The 24,123-nt window shown below is 40.4% G+C and overlaps 1 protein-coding gene across 1 annotated transcript in view; it reads right to left on the bottom strand.

Moving 5' to 3' along the window:
• Window positions 1-24,123, bottom strand: part of ADGRG6 (adhesion G protein-coupled receptor G6) — a 131,480-nt gene that overhangs the window by 24,208 nt on the left and 83,149 nt on the right. The window contains exons 14-21 of the mRNA XM_056852758.1: window positions 22,635-22,775; window positions 21,180-21,311; window positions 18,786-18,828; window positions 17,461-17,567; window positions 13,069-13,196; window positions 11,375-11,643; window positions 6,433-6,547; window positions 4,144-4,427 (exon numbers count right to left, since the gene is read on the bottom strand). Coding sequence (XP_056708736.1) covers window positions 4,144-4,427; window positions 6,433-6,547; window positions 11,375-11,643; window positions 13,069-13,196; window positions 17,461-17,567; window positions 18,786-18,828; window positions 21,180-21,311; window positions 22,635-22,775 — 1,219 coding nt within the window. The remainder of the gene's footprint in view (window positions 1-4,143; window positions 4,428-6,432; window positions 6,548-11,374; window positions 11,644-13,068; window positions 13,197-17,460; window positions 17,568-18,785; window positions 18,829-21,179; window positions 21,312-22,634; window positions 22,776-24,123) is intronic.

Here is a 24,123-nt window from a genome sequence, read left to right as displayed (position 1 = left end):
TCTCATATGTTCTGGGACAAACTCTGCAAATTAACTGGTACAGACATACCCTGAATTTCTTATGGTAGAATATTTTATTTATTGCATACCAAACTATTTCTCTACGAAAAATAATAAATACCTTACTTTATGTACTTCTAGTTAATATTTGGGGAGGACTATTTTTTCAGTGTCATAGTATATGCAAAAACCTGTTTTGCATTTAAATTGTCTTACCTATCAGCAAATATAATAATTTCTGATTGTCAAAAGCTTGATAACAATTAACAGTTTTCTGAAAAACAACAGGTTGAATGACAGTAGATGGGGGGGAAAAAGCCCAAATCACTAATGAAAGAACTATCACTGAAAAAGTAAAAAGCCTGCTATAGTCATTGATGTTTCCCAGACCTGCCAGAAATTATAACAGCAAAACAAGCTTTGGACTAGTGTCATAAAGTTCTTGAATACATTACTGTATTTTCAAACAAGTACATAGGAAGAAAGTAAATTCCTTTGAAATGTGGTGTTGGAGTAGAGTATTGCAGATACCATGAATTGCCAAAACAACAACAAATCAGTGGGCTATAGATCAAATCAAGCCTGGACTGACCCTAGAAGCTAAAATGACTAAACTGAGGCTATTGTACTTTGGTCACATTATGAGAAGACAAGAATCACTGGAAAAGACAATTATGAAGGCAACAGGAAAAGAAGAAGGCCCAACAAGAGATGGATCGACTCTATAAAGGAAGCCACAGCCCTCAGTGTGCAAGATCTGAGCAAGGCTGTTAAAGATAGGATGTTTTGGAGGATATTGATTCATAGGGTCACCGTGAGTCGGAAGCGACTTGACAGCACTTAACACACCCTCACACATTTTCTTAAGCCTTTTTCCTAAGGAAACAAGTTCTGTAAAGAGATTTCCTACAACATAATAATAAATTTCAAGAGTAATATGTATCACTTCCCCCCAGAAACTAAAGTAACTAAACTGAGTCTACTATATGTTGGTCACATTAAAAGAAAACAAGAGTCACCAGGAAAAACAATAATGTTGAAGGCAGCAGGAAAAGAGGAGGACAACATGTAATGAGACAGCGTGGTGTAGAGCCAGCGTGGTGTAGTGGTTAAGAGCGGTGGCTTGGAGCAGTGGAATCTGATCTGGAGAACCGGGTTTGATTCCCCACTCCACATGAGCGGCGGAGGCTAATCTGGTGAACTGGATTTGTTTCCCCACTCCTACGCACAAAGCCAGCTGGGTGACCTTGGGCAAATCACAGTTCTATTAAGAGCTCTCTCAGCCCCACCTACCTCACAGGGTGTCTGTTGTGGGGAGGGGAGGGGAAGGTGATTGTAAGCTGGTTGGAGTCTCCCTTAAGTGGTACAGAAAGTCGGCATATAAAAACCAACTCTTCTTCTTCTAATTAATAGATTCAATCAAGGAAGCCATGGCTCTCAGTTTGCAAGACCTGAGCAAGGCTGTTAACAATAGGATGTTTTGGAGGTCACTAATTCATAGGGTCACCATAAGTCAGAAGTGACTTAACACACACACACATGTATCAATTCAGGTTCATCTAATTACAAATTATAATGCATAGCTGATGAAAGCAGTAATAATTGTAATCATAAAGATCTTTACATCTGAAGTTTCTGAGCACTCTGAAAATATTAACAACTAAAGAAGAAAAATAACAACTAAAGAAAACCAAAGAATGCACATACTTAAATAAACTTTGCACCTCCCACTGTCCTGTGACATAAACTTTCATATTAAGTTAAAAGCAGCAAAATACAAACAGAATTATTCAAGATGGCATTTTTAAAAAGCGAATAGCATTCTAGTTTTAATGTCTAGGAGAAATTTTAGACACTTTTTATTGTATTGTCGAAGGCTTTCACGGTCAGAGTTAATTGGTTCTTGTAGGTTATCTGGGCTGTGTAACCGTGGTCTTGGTATTTTCTTTCCTGACGTTTTGCCAGCAGCTGTGGCAGGCATCTTCAGAGGAGTAACACTGAAGGACAGTGTCTCTCAGTGTCAAGTGTGTAGGAAGAGTAATATATAGTCAGAAAGGGGTTGGGTTGAGCTGAATCATTGTCCTGCAAAAAGTATCAAAGGTAATGTGCTAATCATTGTCCTGTAAGTATCAAGATAATGTGCTAATGAGGGTGTGGCATGTTAATATGGAACCATTGTATCCTGAAGTGATCTGTTAATGTGTGAAATCCAAAGCTAATCTGCATGGCTATTGTTGACTGTAGTCTTTGTTAGTCTGGAGGTTTTCAGGACAGGAAGCCAAGCCTTATTCATTTTTAAACTCTCTTCTTTTCTGTTAAAGTTGTGCTGACGTTGATGAATTTCAATGGCTTCTCTGTGCAATCTGACAAAATAGTTGGTAGAATTGTCCAGTCTTTCAGTGTCTTGGAATAAGACCCTGTGTCCTGTTTGTGTCAGTCCATGTTCAGCCACTGCTAATTTCTCAGGTTGGCCAAGTCTGCAGTATCTTTCATGTTCTTTTATCCTTGTTTGTATGCTGCCTTTTGTTGTCCCGATGTAAACTTGTCCACAGCTGCAAGGTATACATTATACTCCTGCAGAGGTGAGGGGGTCTCTTTTGGCTTTTGCTGATCGTAGCATCTGTTGTATTTTCTTGGTGGGTTTGAACACTGTTTGTAGGTTATGTTTTTTCAAAAGTTTCTCCATCCTATCAGTGACTCCTTTAATAAATGGCAAGAATAGCTTTCCTATGGGAGACTGTTTTTCCTGAGTTTTGTGATTTTTGTTTGGTTTATTGGCCCTTCTGATTTCATTTCTGGAATAGCCGTTTGCTAGCAGTGCGTGATTTAGATGATTACAAAACAAAAATCAGAAAACTCAGGAAAAACAGTCTCCCATAGGAAAGCTATTCTTGCCATTTATTAAAGGAGTCACTGATAGGATGGAGAAACCTTTGAAAAAACATAACCTACAAACAGTGTTTAAACCCACCAAGAAAATACAACAGATGCTACGATCAGCAAAAGACAAAAGAGACCCCCTCACCTCTGCAGGAGTATATCGTATACCTTGCAGCTGTGGACAAGTTTACATCGGGACCACAAAACGCAGCATACAAACAAGGATAAAAGAACATGAAAGATACTGCAGACTTGGCCAACCTGAGAAATCAGCAGTGGCTGAACATGGACCGACACAAACAGGACACAGGGTCTTATTCCACGACACTGAAAGACTGGACAATTCTACCAACGATTGCACAGAGAAGCCATTGAAATTCATCGATGTCAGCACAACTTTAACAGAAAAGAAGAGAGTTTAAGAATGAATAAGGCATGGCTTCCTGTCCTGAAAACCTCCAGACTAACAATAGCCATGCAGATTAGCTTTGGATTTCACACATTAACAGATCCCTTCAGGATACAATGGTTCCATATTAACATACCACACCCTCATTAGCACATTATCTTGATACTTACAGGACAATGATTAGCACATTACCTTTGATACTTTTTGCAGGACAATGATTCAGCTCAACCCAACCCCTTTCTGACTATATATTACTCTTTCTACACACTTGACACTGAGGGACACTGTCCTTCAGTGTTACTCCTCTGAGGTTGCCTGCCACAGCTGCTGGCGAAACGTCGGGAAAGAAAATACCAAGACCACGGTTACACAGCCCAGATAATCTACAAGAACCAACTTCTTATTGTATTTTTCTTGTCTATAGTATCCTGTCTTCACCACATTTTTCCTAATTTTTGTAAACCAGTTTACTGCATTGCATGTATTATACTGTCTTTATTTCATCTTAAAAATAAATTCCACCTTGAGTCTCAGTGAGAAAGGTAGATTAGAATTGGAATAAATAAGACAATCTGTTGGTCTGTTATATTTCTAGGCACAGTTCTTATCTCATAAATGTCCGAGCTTTGCCTAGAAATGTTAGATATTTAATATTCCATACCCTTTAGAACTCACTGTATATATTCTTTCTCTAATACAACTGAGACTAACACTTCACACATTGAAAAAAATAGCTCTAGTCCATGAAAGTTTATGTCACAATGAACTTATAAGGCCCCAAAGTGCCACAAGTCACTTCATTTTTGCCACCTCTAAATTATTTGCTTTGTTCATTCACAGGGAACTCATCTTACCTTGCAATGAGTTGAAAATACAAAAGAGGTACACAAAAGGGAGATATAGTGGCCCCCAGGCAAAAAAGGCAAATCCCCATGTCATGCCTAGCAGAAAGGTCAAGCTAACAACACTACGAAGATTCCTCAGGATCTCTTCCCGCATTGTCCGATTGCTCCGTTTTCCATTTCTTCCACAGATTTGCATCATTACCACAACAAACATGGCAATGTTCATGAGAAACATGATTCCAAAGTAGCCAACACAGGTTGCATAAAACACAATACTGTTCACAATCCAGCAGCTGTAAAGAAAGGATCAATTATTTTTGTGTAACTAAACTGATTGACCATTTTATATTTGTCATCAAGGACAGATTCAGACATTAATATGGTAATGGCTTCATTTTGGTTGCAAGCCAGACTGGTAGAAGACGTTCGCTTTTTATCCACATGTAACCTCAAGCACCCCCTTGGAGCCATTTGCAGTATGGGGGCATAAGGTGACTATATTTCCCCCCATACAGGGCAGCCTCCTTTCCCTTTGCTCTAGTACTGACCTGTGGCAGGGGACCCCTACAGCTGAAAACCACTCTTTTAAAAAATCATGACAAACAGTACTCAGTCTTAAGGCAGTTATCCCAGAATGGCCAGTCAAATCACTTCATCATACTAACAGAGAAAGCACTTCCAGAAATTTTGTAACTATCAGAGCAACTCAGTGTTAAGGTAATGGATGCTCCAATTTTAAACACTGGTACTGGCAAAGCCACTTTCAACTCTAGAGTCACATATCTATGTGAAATAATGTAATATATTCAACATTCATGACAAGCTACAACAGTCGACAAATGGTATTAAAATATATGAACAATGGAGTGGCACATAATTCTCTTGTCAGGAACCTGAAAATTACATAGCTTAGCAAATAAAGTGACCAGAGAAATGGATGTATCTGTTTATCTTCAGCTGCGTGCAAAAGCCTAGACAGCTGCATCAGCAGATCTGTATCTTTAAGTAATGAGTCCTGACTTGTACCTGAAACTGTTTCAATATTAAACTTTGGCCTTTTATGCACAGGTTGTTTCCGCTGGATGTGCTGCTCTCTCAATGCACAGTATTTGCGCTTGAATTCTGAAACCACTATGCACAGGGGCTTCCCCCAGCCCTAGGAAATTCCCAGAGTTCCTGGGGTTAAATTTCTGCATCACCAGTGAAAATGTGGAGCTTCTGAACTAATGGGGGAGTGGTCAACGGTGTCATTGTTTCACAGCTTGCTACTCGTCTTTTTTTCTTCTTCATGCATGCACTCTAGTGAGAAAGTCGCTCCTGCCTTCACCTGAGAAACCAGTTCGGGGGTTCGGAAGCAAAAGGGTGGCTTGGTGAGCATTCCAAGAGGTGGGAAGGAGGTACTTTCCAGCATCCTCACTGGAGGAAATGCATGAGCGCAAAAAGAATTGCTGAATCCTGGGACAATTAGCAGTGTTGCCAAGTGGGAGGGGGAGCAGCCACTAATCGCTCTAATCCAAGGCTGGGTGGGGGAGAGAAGGGATTTGGTGCCTCTGCTTGGAGCTGCTCCTCCACTGCAAATGTGCCAAATACACCACTTGAGAAAAGTGGGTGGTTGGCAGTGGGTGCAGTTCACTACGACCAACCCAGCCTATTCTCCACCCCATCCCAAGCCCCATTTTTTAAACAGGACCTTCTGTGCTGTTGTTGGGATTCATTCCACAATAGTCTTTTAATTATTTTTTTCTGGTAAAAAGAAACTCTTCCTTCAAAGTCTGAAAAAGGGAACCACTGACAGAAAAACAACAAGAGCTCACAGAGGATACTGTTCTCTCATGGTGGCTGACAAAGAACTGAGGGAAGGCTCTCCCTTCCCCCCTATGCATGCATTGAAAGGGCAGGAAAAGACAGTGTGGGGAGGGAATGCTGTGCACCTTTTAAAGGACTTCAGAAGCTGCCATGTGGCAGGCTTGCAAAGGTGCAGTACCCATGTGGGATTGCACAGAAGCAGTAATGATGAAGCAGAGTTCTACATGTGAGTCCCTACCTGGATTGGGAATTGTGTGTGCAAATGGATTTTCAGCATGTTTTATTTACTTATTAAACTATTTATACTCTGCCGTTCCTCTTGGCTCAAGGCTAGCTTCCTGACTCAACAGTTTGGGTTGCATGCATACAGCATTTTAAACAGTGATAAAAACCCACATCAGGGTTTGGGGCTGGTTTCCATGCTTCCTGCCCAACAGTTGATCAGTGAAATTTCAGCTTTTCCCTTTCAATCACTGGTTACAAAATACTCACAAATCATCTCCACCTTGTTCCATAGCATTTCTGCCATAAACATCTTTGCCGTAAGTATGATTTGCATTTGTGTTTGTGCTTGCTAGAACAATGACGACCACCACTGCAGGCAAGCCTGTAATATAATAAAGCACAACAATAGGCAGGTGTATAGTGTAAGAATTGCCATGCTCAGTCAGAGCAGCAGATCGTGTTCTAAAACAAATTAATTCTCTACCACAACAACTCTGATAAAAATTCCAGTATTCGTTTTTATAATGCCATTTTATATTTCTTTGCTGGTATGCAAATTTAGCTAACTGTTTTTATTCTTTGGTATATCTCTGAGTTTTCAGACTTGCACAGATTTGTTTGGCACTGCCAACACTTATATGAACCCTGGCATTTGCCAGTTTTTGGACTTGCATTGCAATTCTTCAATGGAAGTATTGCATTGCAATACTTGTATAATAATATATTGTATAATAATTCTATCAACTGCTTGTTTGTGTCCTGTTTCTAAAATAACTTTAGTAAGTATATGAACAATAGATAAGATGATAAGGATAATAAAACCATAAACAGCAGTAACATTTCCACATTGAGTAAAGTGCCTGTAACTGTTTAACTGTATTAAACAGTTTTATCCACCTTTTCTCCAAAGCAAAAATGAAACCCAAACTGGGTGTAATAAAACTAGAACCAGAAATCCTAAAGAATTTCAGTACGCTCATATATAAAATCAGTCAACTACTTACCATGTAAAACAGCAGTTTACCAAGGTATTATTATTCACTCCAAAGCCCTCCAAATAGCTCCACTTCACAGAACTTCCCCAAAACTGGGAGATTAGCTCAGTTTCTAACTGAAGCCACCACAGAAAAGCCTGAGACTGGGGCTGTGATACATGCACCGCACATGTAATTAATTTTGTACTCTTTCTTGTATAAATGGATCAAAGATCAATGCATATAAAAGATCAGCCTCAACTTAAATGACAAACACCTTCACTGATGGAAAAAACTCAAAGGCCTGGAGCAGGGGTCCTCAAACTACGGCCCGCGGGCCGGATCCGGCCCATCAGGGTCCTGAACCCGGCCCCCTCCTCCCTCCGGAGCCGCCGCCGCGCCCGTCCCTTCCCCAAACTAAGGCGGCCGTTCGCCATATAAAGCGTCGGTGGCAGCAGCGGAGACACCTGCGTCGACCCGGGAGCCGCCGCCGCCTCTGCACCTTCCCCACCACAGCTGCCCTGAAGAGCCGCCGCCGCCGCCACCTTCCTTTCCCCAGGCGCGCGCATGGCTCAGGGGATGGGAGTCACCGTTTCAGACTGCAATGTGCCCCTCGCCGCCGCTGCTCCTCCTGCCGCAGCAGCCGCTGCAGCCCTGAAGAAGCCATGCCGGGCTGGAAGAAGACCATCCCTGTCTGCCTGCAAGCCGAGTGAGCGCTGGGCCCCCCGCACAGGGGGCTTGGGTGGCAGCGCCTACGGGGAGGGGAGGGCTGAGAGACCCCCGTCTCCTGCCGGCCTCCTCCCGCGCCCTTCCCCCTTCCCCTCAGGCACTCTTTGCCAAGCAGGGGGCCAGCCCAGCCCGCCTCCCGCTCCAGGAGGCGGGAAAGGAGGGCGTACGGCGGTGGGGGGGTGTCTCTCAGCCCAGCGAAGGGGGGAGTGTTGGCCATGGAGAGGCACCTGGGGGAGGGGTGGCACGTCCTCCTGCCGCAAGTTAACTTTTCTTTGCCTGGGCGCCTGGCTGACTTCCCGTTTGGGGGGGCGTGGCCGGCCCCCAACAGTGTTTGAGGGACAGTGAACTGGCCCCCTGTTTAAAAAGTTTGAGGACCCCTGGCCTGGAGCATGAAAGTCTGTGGATTGTGCCCTGATAACTCTGATGACTTAGTTGACATGTCACTAAGCAGCTGCAGTGCTAACTTGAAGCAGTGTCTACTATACACAAATTATTAGAGGCAAGCCACCTACCTGTCAATAGGTAACTATCATAATATGAGGTTAGGCAGCAGATGTTTGTAAAATATTATGGGCAAAAATACATGAAGCTTGTTTGGGATACTTAACCATCATATAATGTTATAGTAAATTACATTCCAGCCCACCTTGCTTCTGAGGTACACAGATTCAGCCTACAGTCAGTGAAAGGTTGCCTACAACTGCAGGAAAATCTAGCAATGTGTGTCGATGATGAGACAATTACAATTATTTGAAACTGATAATATGGTTAACCTCTGAATGAGGAAATGACCCAGGCAATTGGCATGATTGCTCCTAGGATACCCTCTCTCTGGTCTAAGAGCCCGGGCAGCCCCTTGCTTTACTGAGGGGCTACAGATGATGAAAAGATTACTAGAGTGACAATGGAGAAAGACTCAGGATTAATTTGACAAGGCATGGGCTAGAGCTTATCTTAAAGCCTCAATGTTGTCTCATTAGTGTGCAGGTAGGCTTAGATAGACAAACCTGACCCAAAATGCTGTAAGCAAAAAACTGCAGTTTTTTTCCTGGGATTTCCATGTAAATCTTTCATTAGTGACCTTCATGAATACCATACAGTAATTGCCATTCTAGTCTGATGCCTTGAATGTAAGAAACTGCTAGCAGCATAGACAATTTATATGGCTCTTATGCTAATGGAAGGGCCACTGAGAGCTGCCTGATTTGTTAGTCCAGATTCAAAATGACTGTGATGGGTCAGAGTTTGTCATGCAGATAGGCTACAGTTTGGCTCATCACTCCTTCACATTGTCTAGGAACTTGGGTGTCATACAATCTGCAGGAGATTGTGACTAGTGCACTTGTGACTAGTTCAGTCCATTTTGAGCCTGGGTGGAAGAATGGGGAGGTTCATCACAAGCACAAGGAATTATGTGAATTTGTCTTCATTCACCATGTGGTTGGGGTACTTGGATAAAGGTGGTATGTGGCTTCCATTAAGAGGCAACACAAAAGATACCCATACCTTTACAAACAAGAGTTTGGTGACTATGGAGGCAGGTATGTTTCTGACACTAGTCAGCAGCAGCAACCATGTCAGTCAGTCATTTATTTATTTAATTTCTATGCCACTTTATTGCCTTGTTCGAACTGCCATATAAATTAATGTCACAACACAATAAAAATATTAAAATATAATGATGGACAACCTACACAGATTAATCGGATAGTTTTCACTTAAAAGAGAATAAATACCCTTGCACAGTTTTTAAAATATGGATGGGGGTGCCCTATGTGCCTTCTCTGATAGACTATTCCAGTGACACCCAGGAATCCAAATCCCCTGATACAGTAGAGGTCTTGAATCACTGCCTAACTGCTGTGGTCAAGTGGCTGAAAGCAAACAGATTGAAACTGAACCCAGGCAAGTTAGAAGTGATGCTCTTCGTGAAGGTAGAGCTCTTGATGGATATTGTGCTTCCCACTTTCAATGGGGTTCAGTAGACTATTGCTGACCCAGTTAAGAGTCTAGGGTTTATACTGGATCCAGCACTGCTGCTGGAGATGCAAGTTAATGCAGCTGCAAAAACAACGACACTTTCTTTCTAGAAGATGGCCCCATACTTTGAAACAGCTGATTTGGCCACCTGGATCCATGCCAGGGTAACATCAAGACTAGACTGCTGATATCAAAACTAGACATAGAGACCAGACTAGACTAGACAGGTCCCCTCTCCAAGTTAACTTGGAGATTCCAGTTGGTGGAGAATGTCACAGCTTGGTTATTATCAGGAACGAGGCAGAGCATGCACATTACTCCCATTCTGTGGTCACTCCACTGGCTGCTCATAAGCTACTGGGCTCAATTCAAGGTATTGGCTATCACAGATGAAGTACTTCATGGCCTTGGTCCCTCATATCTGCAGGACCGTCTCTCTCCCTACACTCCACCTCAGCAACTTCACTTATCTGAGCAGTGGCTTCTGTAGGTACTACCCTACAAATGGGCAAAATCAGCAGCTGCCCATACACACACACTGTCTGTTGTGACCCCCACTTTATGAAGTGTCCCGCCTGATGAAGTCAGGAAGGCTCCCACTCCCTTGGCTTTCTACAAACAATGAAAAACTGTGCAAAACTGAATTATTCAGGTGGACTTGCTTTACACAGTTAAGAGGGCAATACCGTAAGGAAAGGGTTGAGAAAGATGCTTTAGTAAATGGATAGGGACTGTAGACTATACTACTATGTATGGACTGTTGCCGTACCTGCTAGGTATTTAACATGTCACGTTTAAATGCTTATGCTTTGTTTCACTACTGTTTCATCTCTGTATCAGATTTCTGCCTGTTTTCAAATTCTGCAATCCAAACTCTATTGTATTGTTTATTGGATGTCCCAACTGTTGACATTGACTTATACTGTGTAACCTGCTGTCAAGAGAGAAGCCATCTCAGAGGAATTTTCCAGCTAGTTCCAGTTAAGTTCACTGTTTTGTGCAGGTGTCAGCCCCCTGCCCCCTGCCCCATACTGGCAGTTATTTGTCAAGGCCATCTGCTCAGGCCTGTTAATTAGCTCGCACAGTTCAGCTGTGAATCTGGTATGTGAAGGGGAAACTCACTCTCACCCTAGAATGTTCCATGGATACTGCCCAGTGATATAAATGCATTACGAGTGAAAGTTATTTAAAGAAAAATAACAGTTTTAAAAGTTCATTAAATAACTTTTATTGTTGAGCTGTAGTTTCCCAGACAGCACTCTAGAAACATTCTATATCTTTTAAGTACCGTAGCATAGCAGTGTAAGTTGCAGACTGAAGCCAGAAACAAAGCAAAACAACAACAACAACCATGGTTGGAGGAAGGGGTAAGTTTAACATACTAGAATAATTTAAACGTAAGCCTAAATTTACCTTAACTCTTAAGTGCCTACAACTTTGATAATAGTGGGAGTTGACGGTATTAGTGAAATGCAACAAAGCCAGAGTACTAATTTAAAAATATAAGTTGCAAAAGTATTACTTACCCCAGCCAATGACACAAAATTTCAGAATGTATCGACGAATGTAGGTATTGAACACTTTCACTAAAGCTATATACATGTGAACAGCTTCCAAGCCCATCCACGTAAAGGTTGCCAGAAGAAAATAGTGTAAGAGGGCAGCAACAGCAATGCAGAGCCCTTCTATGTCAAAGGATGCTATCCAACCATCAAGGAGAAAGACCAAGTTTAGACACAGCAAGGCCGTGCTCAAGTTCATTAAGATTTTGGAGGGATAATCTCTTCGCAATTTTCTAGTGAGAAATGGAAAGCAATCTATGTTGTAACCGATGTTATTTATAACAAATAAGTGTTCTGAGTTTTAAAGGTCAGACTTTTTTTGGATTTCAGAACTGTAGAAGATATAATCCATTGATATTCAGCGAAATCAATAAGTTTAAACATGCTTAACTTTATGATGGAGCTAGAAATTTCAAACATTTCAAACATTAAATTTATACGATTCAAGCAAACACTCAAGTCCCTTCAGATCTTTCACCAGAAATATTGAAGCACATTAAAAAAAAACACTCCACGACTACGGAAAGTGTTCCATGACACATGTAGTGTTGGATCCTACAAACTGAAGAGCAAGGTGCCCATGGAAGTGGATCTTCCTGGCTCCCCACTCCTCACAACAGCTCCTTGTGTTTTCTAGAAAGGGAATCAAAAGCAAAAATCCATACATCATGGAGGGCTGTGTCGAGTAGGGGGAGTTATTCAAAATCACACACACACCCATGCACTAGCACCAGTAAGTCACTCACCGTGACCTGGATGCAGCCTAGACATTTCTATGGACACAAGGATGTCTACTCATGGTTTGTGATTTTCCTATGTCCCCCTTCAGCTCTCCCCACAGCAGCCCAAAAAGCTCGCCAAAAGCTCCTTGTCTTAATAATGGAAGATTTCAAAAATATTACTCAGAAGAGTAATATTCATCATCAGAAGTTCATCATCAGCACTGCCCACAAAATACCAGGGCTGGGTACTATTTGCCAAATTGCAGTTGCTTTTAATGCTCACGTAAATTTCTCCAGATGTATCATGCTGTTTATTATATCTATGGAGCTGAGATAACACTGTGTGTAAACACCAGTAATGATTTTTGGTTTGTCATTATAACTTTAATTTGTTTACAAATGGATTCTGTTTTCTTATTTGGGTTTAAACTTTTCTATTCAAATATACCAAAATAAAGAAATTCATGTTACTCTCAGAATAAATATCTGAATGCCTGAAGCAGCTCAAAGTATTATAAGAAACCTGAGTTTTCATGTGATGCGTGTGTTAAATTTTTAACACCTGGTGCTCTTAAATTGGTTAAAAAATATTCTGTCTTCCTGATTCTAGATATCTGATCTAGTTCATTTTTTGCAGTGTTAGAATAACATCTTTGTAACTGTGGTATACCACAGAATGCAACAGTAAGGTGTTTATACTATTCTAGGTCTCAATGGAGTTCTTTTTTAACAACTAGTGGCTGGAACAGCAAATCCTAAGAACAGGCTGCTCACCTTTTAAATTCCTGATACATAAAGTGATTACTGAATCCTGGTCTTTGCTGACTACAATCAGAACTTTAAAACAGCACCTGACATGATGCCCTAGAAACAAACTGATGGAGGAAGCAACTTAATTTTTTTTTTTACCTGTCTGAGAGGAGAACAAATACTTACTCAAAAGCAATGTAGGTCAGAAGAGTTGCAGCTGAAAATATAGCAGATATTCCACAACCAATGTATGTTATAAAAGTAAGGACTTTGGTATTTTCAGCATCTATTTTTGCAGCAGTTCCAGTCAGGTCCTACACATAAACACACACACACAAAACTGTTGGATATGCATTTTTCTCTTGCAACAACACAGGTGAAAATTCAAGAGAATTTTTGGCTAGAGCCATGGTATTTGATATACTGAGCACACTGTTGTCACACCTCTGGCTTCCTTCCTATAGCTCCTGAAAAAAGTCAGCGAGCAAGCGATGTAACAGCTGGAAACAACATTTATATATGAGTCTCTATTGTTTATTTTATGTCATAGCTCAAGAACTTTCAGTAGGAAATTGTTCCTCTTGGATTTTCCCATTTTTTATGTTCCAGGGCCAGGATTTCTTCTTTTATGAGCATAATCATCAGCTTTTTAGAGTTCAGAAAACCTCTCAAACATCACGACATTTTCCTACAAAGCGATCATTGTAGTTTATGGTAGCACTGTACACAATGAGTCACAAAGCTACTCAGACAGATTATTAGGGATTGTGGTCTACACTACTTTGTTTAGTTTCCTGAAACTAGGATCCTACTAAGTAATTTTTGTACCATTTAATGTGTCATGTTTAAGATGTATGCCTTGCTTCAGTTCTGTTTTTTAGACTTCTGGTTGGTTCTACAACCTAAATCTGGTTTCATTGTTTGTTGAATGCCCCATCTTGTTGATTGTATTGACTCACTCTGTGTAATCCACCTTGAGTCCCAGAGGGAAAAGTAGAATATAAATAATGTAAATAAAAATTTAAAAATATTATGAAACTCAGACTGACTTTCTTTTACCATATATATTCAGATTAGGAAGCCAATGTGATGGTGCACGTTGCTTTCCTACATTTAGAAATTACTTGTGTTTGAAAAATGTCATGTGAAGCAGCCTTCCGAGTATGAGGATCAAAGTGTTAATGATCTCAAGACCATTTTTCTGCTCCAAATTTCTGTGCTCTAAATTATCTAGTCAAGCTGCTTTTTATTCATTGCCCATTTTTCTATCCAATACTACATTATCTCCCTACCATCCATGCTATCTTTCCATAGGCAGCTACAAGGTGTAACATCTAATTTAGCCCTTAAGGTGTATTGGAAACAGGAACTATATCTCATTTAACATAAATTGCAGCTTGTGTGTGTGTGGGGCGGGGTGGGAGTTTAAGAGACTGGCTAGGGAAGGTACTTGGGTTATATCATGTTCCCAATGGTGCCCTTGCAAGCATAACTGGATTTCCAGATTTTGGAGTAGACTTCCATAAAACAGAGCTATTTTACATTGGTGGGGAGTGGGGGATAGCCAAGACTATTCTGATTCAAACTGAGAAGAGTTTGTTCACCTATCACAGCTCCCCAGGTGATCTTTCCATTTTGAGACAGCAGCAGATTCTGGATCCCAGTGTTCCAGTCCAGGATGAAACTGCCAAAGACAACACTTTCCATTGCCTTCTGTTCATTTTCCACAGATCTCATGGCTTTAGGGATTATTGAATCTAACTTTGTGCCTCTTATTCTCATATATCACTTATGTTATAACAACATCTGTTCTCACAATCAAACCATAATATATCTGCCCAAGGAAAATGCAGTTCTTTCTCCAGCTAGCCATGCGGGATGTGGCAGTGTGAGTATTGCATCTACCTACTGCATAATCCCTATGACAACTCCAATTTTTATTTATTTGTTTGTTTGTTTTATATCCCACTCTCACAGTTGGGCCCAGGGCAGCTCACGAGATACTCTACACCAGTACAATAAATACAATAAAATCACATAATATAAATAACACCATTCCTCATGTAGTTATACTTCTGTTTTATTGAGGTTTGGCAGGTAGGGATCTAAGCCCACTCTTGCTTGCTACTAACTTCAGCTATATTCAGAATAAGACTTACACTAGGAGATGGGATAGAGGTCTTTCAATGTCTGCACATATGTGCTCTACAAGTGGGGAGGGCAGGATCTGGGCTGACAATCCCCAATCACTGCTGGTTATTAAAAGGAGATGGCAATATGAACCTCTTGAATATAACAAAGTGATGGGAAGGTAGCATGTAAATAACAAGACTTTAGGACAGCCCACGAGTACATGAGTAGCCCATCCCCAGTGGAAAACTTCAGATGTGTCTGTGCATGAGACTCATCCCAGGACTCTCTGATAACTAGTCACATGCAAGGCTTGAACTTGGGACTGCAACCATTCTAAGTCTGCGCACCATGCTTCTTGATCATTTTTCTTGCATGTGCATTTTGTCAGGAGGCCCACTGAAGATCTAATGTTCTATCATGTTTACCTTTCCTGTGTGCCCAGTTGGCTGTATGGTTGGAGGCATGCTGTGCAACACGTGTCTTGTTTCCTCCTCATTTGCTGCTGATAGGATTGCTGCTGGGTAAAAATTATATTTGCTATATTCCCACCTTTCCTTTGGTGTGACTTCCATTCCTGACTTCTGTTTGTCATAATACCTTTCCCAGTGAATGTCCCATTGTGTGTTCTTATGTTGCTTGTCCTAGTATCTCTTCCCTTTTCCTTATAAAATGCTCCTATTACTCCCACACATACCTTGTGGGATTGAAATTGAGTCGGGGAGGGGCTGTGAGTTTTTCATGGGGGTTTCCTCTCATGAGTAAGCTATGGATGAGGCTGGTACTCTTGGACTGCCTATGGATCGTTCCTTATGCAGCCTCCTGTCAGAAGGGTAACCATTTGCAGAAGGGGATTTTGTGGCTCTCTCACAATATTGAAACCATAGGGTTCTTTCTGGATGCATCACAGTCCTTCATACACGAGTGTTCCCTTTGATTCTTCCCTGATTTGTGGGTAGGTCGGGAGGGTATGGCGACATCACAGAACTGTTCTAGCATTGTTCTTCATTGGTTGATTCCTTCCATATATGGCAGATGTATAATTGTCAGTGGCCTGCTGCTCAGTGATAGATGGTTGTTGTTGGTTTAACTATGGACTCCTGTAGTACAGTTACATTGTAATTTCTTACAACCAGTTGCTGCAAGAACACAGGATATTAACTACTTGTTTCTGTGCATAAATCACTCTTGGTAGACTGGAGCTGCAATATTTACATGACCAAGCACAGGCATTTTGGAATGTCAGATAATATAATAATTCTCAAACAGGAACAATGGCAGCATTCCAAAGACTTTTCCCACACTTCCGAATTCCACAAAAGCATTATGAGCAGGAGAAAAAGAACACTGGATTTATTTTAAAGAATGTCCTCTTTCCCAGAAGCATGTGAATGTAGAACAGTACATGCCTGAAAAAAGGGACAGAAAGGATTGTGATATTTTTCATACTTAAATATAAGCAACATGTGGAAAAAGCTAATGTACAAGGCTGCAAACACCAAATTAAACTTTGGAGCTTTAAGAAGGGGAAAATTCCATTCTCACGCTTTTCTTTGCTTGGTAGTTTAAAAACTTTAGCATTAAAAAAAACCTATTTAAACCAGTTAAATCAAATCTCATGTACCAGTTTAATTTTATTCCTAGATGTAAGTAATCAGTGGAAATCATGGAACGTTGATACCAAACAGCAGAATAACACATTTATTGAAAAAGGGGTTTCTAAAAATAATGTTTGTTTAAAAGGTTTGATTTAATATGCCTCTTCTGGTTTTTAATATTAGCTAAAGTGATTCAATAGGCAAAAAAGCTAATAAAGTGAACAAGGGATAGTTATAATCTAAAAATCACTGGCTGACAATTATGGGGATCCATGGCAGAAACTATATTTTCAGTGCAGAATTGCAGCTTGGATTAGAAACTGTAGACACAGTCACCAAAGCAGGATCAATGAAAACAGGATATCAATGTGGATGAGATTCCTATCAGTACTGAACATAGTGGATGAGGATGCAAATTCCCACATGTCTTCTACTGCAGACAGGAAAGCAAGTCCTCTTTCACTACCTGGAGAACAGTGTGGGGTAATTAGCAATGAATACCTAGTAAGGTATCCTTGGATCAGGGCCAATGTTTATAGTGGTATACTCTAAACTGAATATTGTCGAAGGCTTTCATGGTCAGAGTTCATTGGTTCTTGTAGGTTATCCGGACTGTGTAACCGTGGTCCAAGACCACGGTTACACAGCCCGGATAACTCTAAACTGACTTCCTAAAAAAAGGTTCCATGAAAAATATCAACAGATTTCATTCTTTTTTTCTTTTTTTTGAGAAACATCTCATTTCCTTTTAGAAAACTGCACAATTGTTTCAGGATGATAGCAAGCTGACACATATATTCCCTAATTTTCTTGAATCTCAGGTACAAAACATAATGGGATTTGCAGTTACCATCAGTATACCAAAATGTGTAAGATGATTGCATAGGCAAGTTGTCTCATTTTCATTGGACTCTGCTAGTGCAATACACCCTGTAGAATTCCATCCACCTTGGCCATCTAGAAAACCAAGAAATGCAAAAATGTATTGCAATGGCAATTGATAATAATGCTGTAAGAGAAAAATATATTATTTGAAATCTTACAAGTCCTGAAATTTCATCAATTTTTCTCAGAACAAAAATGACTAGCATCAGCAGAGTTATACCCAACATCAATAGGATCTGCTAACAAGGAAGTAAATTTAACCCAGTCTAAAGACCTATGATATTGGCTTGGCTCATCCTCCCAGGTAATTTCTCCTTTAAAAATAAAAACTGTGTTTAAACTGCTCCTCGCTGCCTGGGCTGGCAGCGCGGAGCAGTTTAAAGACCCTGCTGCCAGCCCAGGCAGCGAGGAGCAGTTTAAACACCCCCCACTCCCTTCCAGGGAGTCCCTGGAAATGCCCAAGTCCAAACTCCCCCGCTTCAGTTCCATGGAATTCGGCACGAGTTTTGAGTTTGGGAACAAAATTCGGCCGAATAACCCGCCCCCCTTCCCGGGGCTCCCAGGAATGCAGGCAGGTGGCTCTTTGAACTGCTCCACGCTTCCATGGTTGGCAGCGCACAGCAGTTTAAAGACCCCCCTTCCCGGGACTCCCCGCTTTTCAGCTGGGTAGTCCCACCGCCCAGCTGACAAGCGGGGAGTCCCAGGAAGGGGGGGTCTTTAAACTGCTGTGCGCTGCCAACCATGGAAGCGTGGAGCAGTTCAAAGAGCCACCTGCCTGCATTCCTGGGAGCCCCGGGAAGGGGGGCGGGTTATTCGGCCGAATTTTGTTCCCAAACTCAAAACTCGTGCCGAATTCCATGGAACTGAAGCGGGGGAGTTTGGACTTGGGCATTTCCTGAATCAAAACGGGCCGGATTTTGCCGGATCCGAATTTTTCCAAAAAATTTTTTCAACAGCCCTAGCTAGAAGTATGAAAAATAAACAAACAAATAAATAAATAAAGGGTTCATTTAGCGATTTTGTAGGGTTGTACTACTGTACAGTATGAAAAAAGTATCCGGTTTTCATATTTTATTGATTTTGTTTCATTATGTGATGCTGTACTTTTTAAAGTAAGCAAATTTCTGAAATGACAGAAAAAAATGGATCAAATGTTGGTTGTGGCAGCCACCTAACTCTTGAATCTGCATACAGAACACAGTTAGTTTTAGTAGGTTCAAAATAGGTTTAAAAGGTCAGAATTAATCATTATACAATTCTTCCCATAAGGAAACTAAAAAGAAAACTTACCATTTTTATTCATATCCCAAAAGACACATGAAGGTGTAGATTTCTCCTAAATATTTTCATAAAGAAAAAATTAACATTGTAAAACATTGCCTCTTCATGCATTTAAATATAAAATTTTACGATGGAGGCATATAAATTTCCCAACCCAAACAACCTGTGAACTGGGGCTGATCTAGTAAGGGTAGAAGAACAGCCATCTAGTAAGGGTAGAAGAACTGAACATGATACTGAGTCTGACAGACACTTGCTTCCAACCTCACGTATACTGAGATAATATTAATGCAGATGTGGAAGATCTGATTGCATGGAAGAAATGTTGGGTGAGAAAGAGGGATGTTCAAGGGCTACTGTGCCTGTAAATCTTTCCCTGTAAATGCTTCCATTGAAGTGGGTCGTGCTGTTCAGATGACAGGCTCTTAGAATGTATCACTTACTGAGAAGTGAAGGTATCTTATTCAGCCAATCATCGAGTAAGCAGGACTCAACAACTTTACTTACTGTTAAAAAGCAAGTCTTTTTATTGATATACTTCTAGTAAAATATGTATAAATGCAGATTATCAAGTCTTTAACACTTCTATAAAAACTCTTGTCAAAGTACAATGTATGAAATAAAAGCAAGCAAGTCTTACATACTATTCAGTTTCAAAATCCAACTTCTAAAATATAACAGTCAAATTATTCTGATTCAGTTCAAAGTATTTAATTCACAAAGTCTAGAGTAATGTATTTAAGCCATACATACCATTCAGCCTTTTCTTGAGAGCCTTTTGAAAGGTTCTGATCCTCTGGGCTTACTGTGGCTGTATTTATACTGATTTAGACTCATTAAGAGTGAAGGGGGATTTTTATTCCCACTTTCTGACAACATTTTTATCCATCAAGAGGGATACCTTTTATTCCCTCTTTCAGATAACATGAGCAGTGCAGTAATGTTTTAGTTGCAGCTGTTCAGTTCTCCATGACCATATATGGGCTTCCTTTCCTTTCAGTCTACTTTGCTTAAAGTATAAACAATCATTTCTAAGTTTCATGATCACGTTATATACTCAGTTTTCATACCATTCTCATCGTTATTACAATACACATTAAATGAGACCATTTAGAAATCTATAACACAATATATAACTATATAAAGCATAAAACACAATTATTGCTTACACTGCAACTTGTAACCAGCTAGTTAGTATGAAACGTAGCCTTCAGCAAGGTTATAGAATGTAGCCTTTAGCAAGGTCACAGAAAGCAAGAAGTTACTGCCTTGAGGTTATAAAAAGCAAAGTTGAAGCTATTAATGCACTTACAGTGCAGTAAGATCTTTTTAGTAGACCTTGAGGATGGCAGGACTTTTCTGCCTTTGAGATTCAGCTGACAGCTGGCAGCTGAATCAGAAAAGGTGATTTTAGTTACATCTTACTGACAGATAATGAAAGTGACTCTATACTTCTCCCTTCAAGGACAAGACCTGGGTAACATAATAAGCTCTTAAAGAATTCTGACCTTGAGAGAATTCTGTCAGCATTTTGTAAGCTGTTACCAGGCTTTTCATTACACAAACCTCTGCAGTTTATGGTTCAGTTTTACATGCTGTGTTCAAGCTCTACATGGAATTAATTCTGCACACGTACACAAAATACCATAATTATGTCAGAGACCGTGACACCATTGGCTGTTTTTCCTTGCCCAGGCTTACTTCTGTTTTTGAAGCATAGTGCTGGAAAACTGGCCATGGGAAGCATCCATGGGTGGGAGTAGTTGAGCATCACTTCCTGCATACCGTTTCCCTTCTGTAAATATCCCTCACATCACATATTTCCTAGTTAACATTTAATTCTAGACTGTGTGCTGGTCTATGGCGGTTTTTAATAAAGATTGAGATAGTTCTAGACTGAGTTCATGCTTGAACAGATATTTGAATCTAGATATCCAAAATGTTTAGCTCTGGCAGTACAGACATGTTTTATTTTGTACAATCCTATTTTGTACAATTTCCTTTCTTCTTGTGCTTTACTATTTTATTTGTATTCTAATTTCATTTTACTTTAGGAGGCATGTGTGAGCTCCAAGCTGGGAAAGCAGCTGGAGTCAATGTTGAGTAGCTCACAGTTTGTTATGACAGCCTGCCCCCGGATAGCTGTAATCTATCATGGGAACCAGAGTCAGCCTGGTATCTAACGGTGCCTTTCTGATGTATAACTGATGTATATGTTTCAACCTGCCCGCCTTTCCCCACTTGAGTCCTCGTCCCTTTTCCTGTAAGTTGCTGCCTTTCACCTTATGCTTCCCAAATAAATGACTTCTTAGACAACTCTGTTTGGATGTTCTGTTGTTTGGGATTTGACAGGTGGACTCAGACCTTACAGCATGATCTTTTTAAGACAAAGCAAACTAAAACATCCAGAACTCTTACCTGTTTTGTGGTATGCTTAATTGTAATCTTCACAGATTCTTGGAGATCGTGGATGGTAATATTGCCAATGCTACATGCCACCACAAAGCTGGTTAAATTGCCATTAGCATCTTTGTCCTTTGGAAGAGTAAGTGAAACATTACAACAAAAACTATTATTCTGAGCTCTCAGATCAGTAGACAGGATACATGGATTTATTTCTGCAGTCTGCCAGAATAAATAAATTGTCAACATGCTAACATTTCACATTACTCATTATAAAAACATCCTGTTTATAAAATTAAATTGCAGTTTTCTTCAAAGAACCCTTTGCTATTTCCCTTAGTACTGTAATGAAGAGTATTAAAAAGACATCTTGTAAGATAATTTCTAGAAATGTTTTCTCAGTCATTTTCCCCCCTGAGGCTGACCAGAGTTAAACCTCAAACAATACTGACGAATATCAAACTCTAACATAATTAGATCACTTCACAAACCAAGAATGCTCTAATTTTCTTATCTTACTAGTACAACAGTACGCAGGGGAAGAGGATAATCTTAATTTTTTAAATTAAAAAGATATAAAGAGTAAATATGTAGTATTAATAACAGTTATTTTTTTATTTGGGATATGTTATCTGCTACCTCTGCTCAAAGCTGCTCAAGGTGGCTTATCTTAATATCACAGATAATAAATTATAAAATCTAAGCACCAATTAAAATACCAACAACAAAAATTAATAAAACTCAGAAAAATAATTCAGACTAGCGCCAGAAAAAACAGCCAACCTAGAATAACATAAAATAACATCTCAAGCTTAACAAACCTGGTCTTTAGTAACAAGCAAAGCCAATGAACAAAATATAGCCAAAGTCAACAAAATTATAGTATCAGCATAAGAAAAAACATCCATATAGTGAACCCAACTTAACAAAAAATGTACAAATCTCAAAGTCAATCAAAATGCAGAAAGGCTACAAACCACAGTAAAACAACCAAGCTCTTAAACATAAAAAGTGTTCAGAATAAAAACTCTGGGTGGCTCTGTAATGCAACTTTTGTTATTTGCACAGGGACTAGCTTTAATGAAAAACAAAGGTTATTGTGCATGGATCCATTGCATTATAAATGCATGTTTTACCAGTGGTTGAGAGGTTTCTAAAACTCAGGAATTCTTGCTGACATTTGACTCAAATGAGAACCAATATAATTACAATACCTTAGAATACTATTCTTTTAAGAACAGTTTGTCTCTTAAACTTGTACAGAGTCATCAGAATTGTACCACACATATCACAATATCATTATAATCCACATACTTGTACTGCTCTATTTTGTTCCCAGTGTAACGTTCAATTTGTGTCACCCATGTGAAACTACAATATGCTCATGTGCTTCATATTTGCAAATGGCTCTTTTGTACAAATAGATTTAAGACTTTGAAGCATGTTCATCCTTACCTGGAAGAGTCCATTTTTGTTGAAAAAAGTAAATTGAGCCCTGGATACAATGTCAAGCTCTTCTTGACTTAAGTTTTTCAGTAAGCTTGCAGGCAAAGCAACAGAAGCCAGTGAATTTTCCTGGGTTTTTCCAAAATCAATCTAGCATACAAAACAAGAAAAGTTATATGAGAACAAAAATAAAATAGGTTGTATAGAACTGAAATTTCCTTTCCCTTACTGCAGCCTTCTGACTCCCAGGGCTTTTGATCCAAGAGGATATTGTAACCCCCACAGTCACCTTTTTGGGAGACTCAAGGCACAACTGGGAGAAGGGCAAGGCAGACACCGGTCCATTTCTGTTGGTGGAAAGTTCACAGGATCCAGCGTGGTGTAGTGATTAAGAGTGTTGGACTCTAATCTGGAGAACTGGGTTTGATACCCCAATTCTTCACATGCAGCCTGTTGGGTCACCTTGGGTCATTCACAGTTCTGTCAGAATTCTCTCAGCCCACATGGAGGCAGGTAATGGCAAACCACTTCTGAACATCTCTTGCCTTGAAAACCCTTTGGGGTCACCATAAGTCAGCTGACACTTGATGGCACTTTCCACCACCAGCAGCTTAAAATAAAAAGAGAACCTAACAGCACAAAGGCTGTGTTGTCGTCCCAGGAGGCGTTCCTGAGGAGTCCCGGGACCAGCCAGGGGCAGGGCCACCATTAGGCGGCCTCCTGAGCCGTTTGGGCTTGGGAACCCCCCATCCCCCCCGAGATACGCCACCTCCCCCCCCCCCGAGATACGGCACTGGGGCCTTTTAGGTGGTGTATCTCCCATGCAACCCAATGAGGGTTGTACCGGGGTTTTTTTGCGCCGGGTGGAGGTTTCAGCCAGGCTGAAACCTCCTTAGGAGGCAGTGCTGCTGCGTTGCCTCCTAAGCCCGGCGCAGGCATTCCGGTCAGGAATGCGCTGTAAATTACTAAAAAAAACCTAGAAAGCCAAAAGAAAAGACCATGTCACAGATCAAGAAACATAAAAAGAGAAAACCTACAAAGTGCAAAAATTCTCAACAATATCTACTCTCAGCATCAACCCAACAGCACAGTGCTCACTAACCCTTGCCATTTAAACTGAGACACACATCCTACCCCCCAAAAAATTGTTTCAACCATCTTTCCTTTTTGTTTAAATAATTTTATTTCCTAAAGGAAAAAATACAGTTTGCAATACAATATCAATCACATAATATTCATGATTATTGACAACTCACTCTCAAGGATTAAAAATAAACAAAGTATAAAGCATGGTGCCAAATGAACTTCACTGCCGGATGAATAATGCAATCTGATGCTACTTTAACATAACCTCATTTACTTTATAACACTACATTATAGTTGGAAGCACAGCAACCATTTAGGCATCCAAATCTACACCATAATTGTGTGTGTGCGTAAAGTGCCATCAAGTCGCAGCAGACTTATGGCGACCCCTTTTGGGGTTTCATTGCAAGAG

Source organism: Euleptes europaea, chromosome 7, assembly GCF_029931775.1.
Source record: "Euleptes europaea isolate rEulEur1 chromosome 7, rEulEur1.hap1, whole genome shotgun sequence".
In the NCBI taxonomy this organism is placed as follows: domain Eukaryota; kingdom Metazoa; phylum Chordata; class Lepidosauria; order Squamata; family Sphaerodactylidae; genus Euleptes; species Euleptes europaea.
Note: the sequence above shows the minus strand (reverse complement) of the source record. Positions and strands in the feature narration are given on the sequence as shown.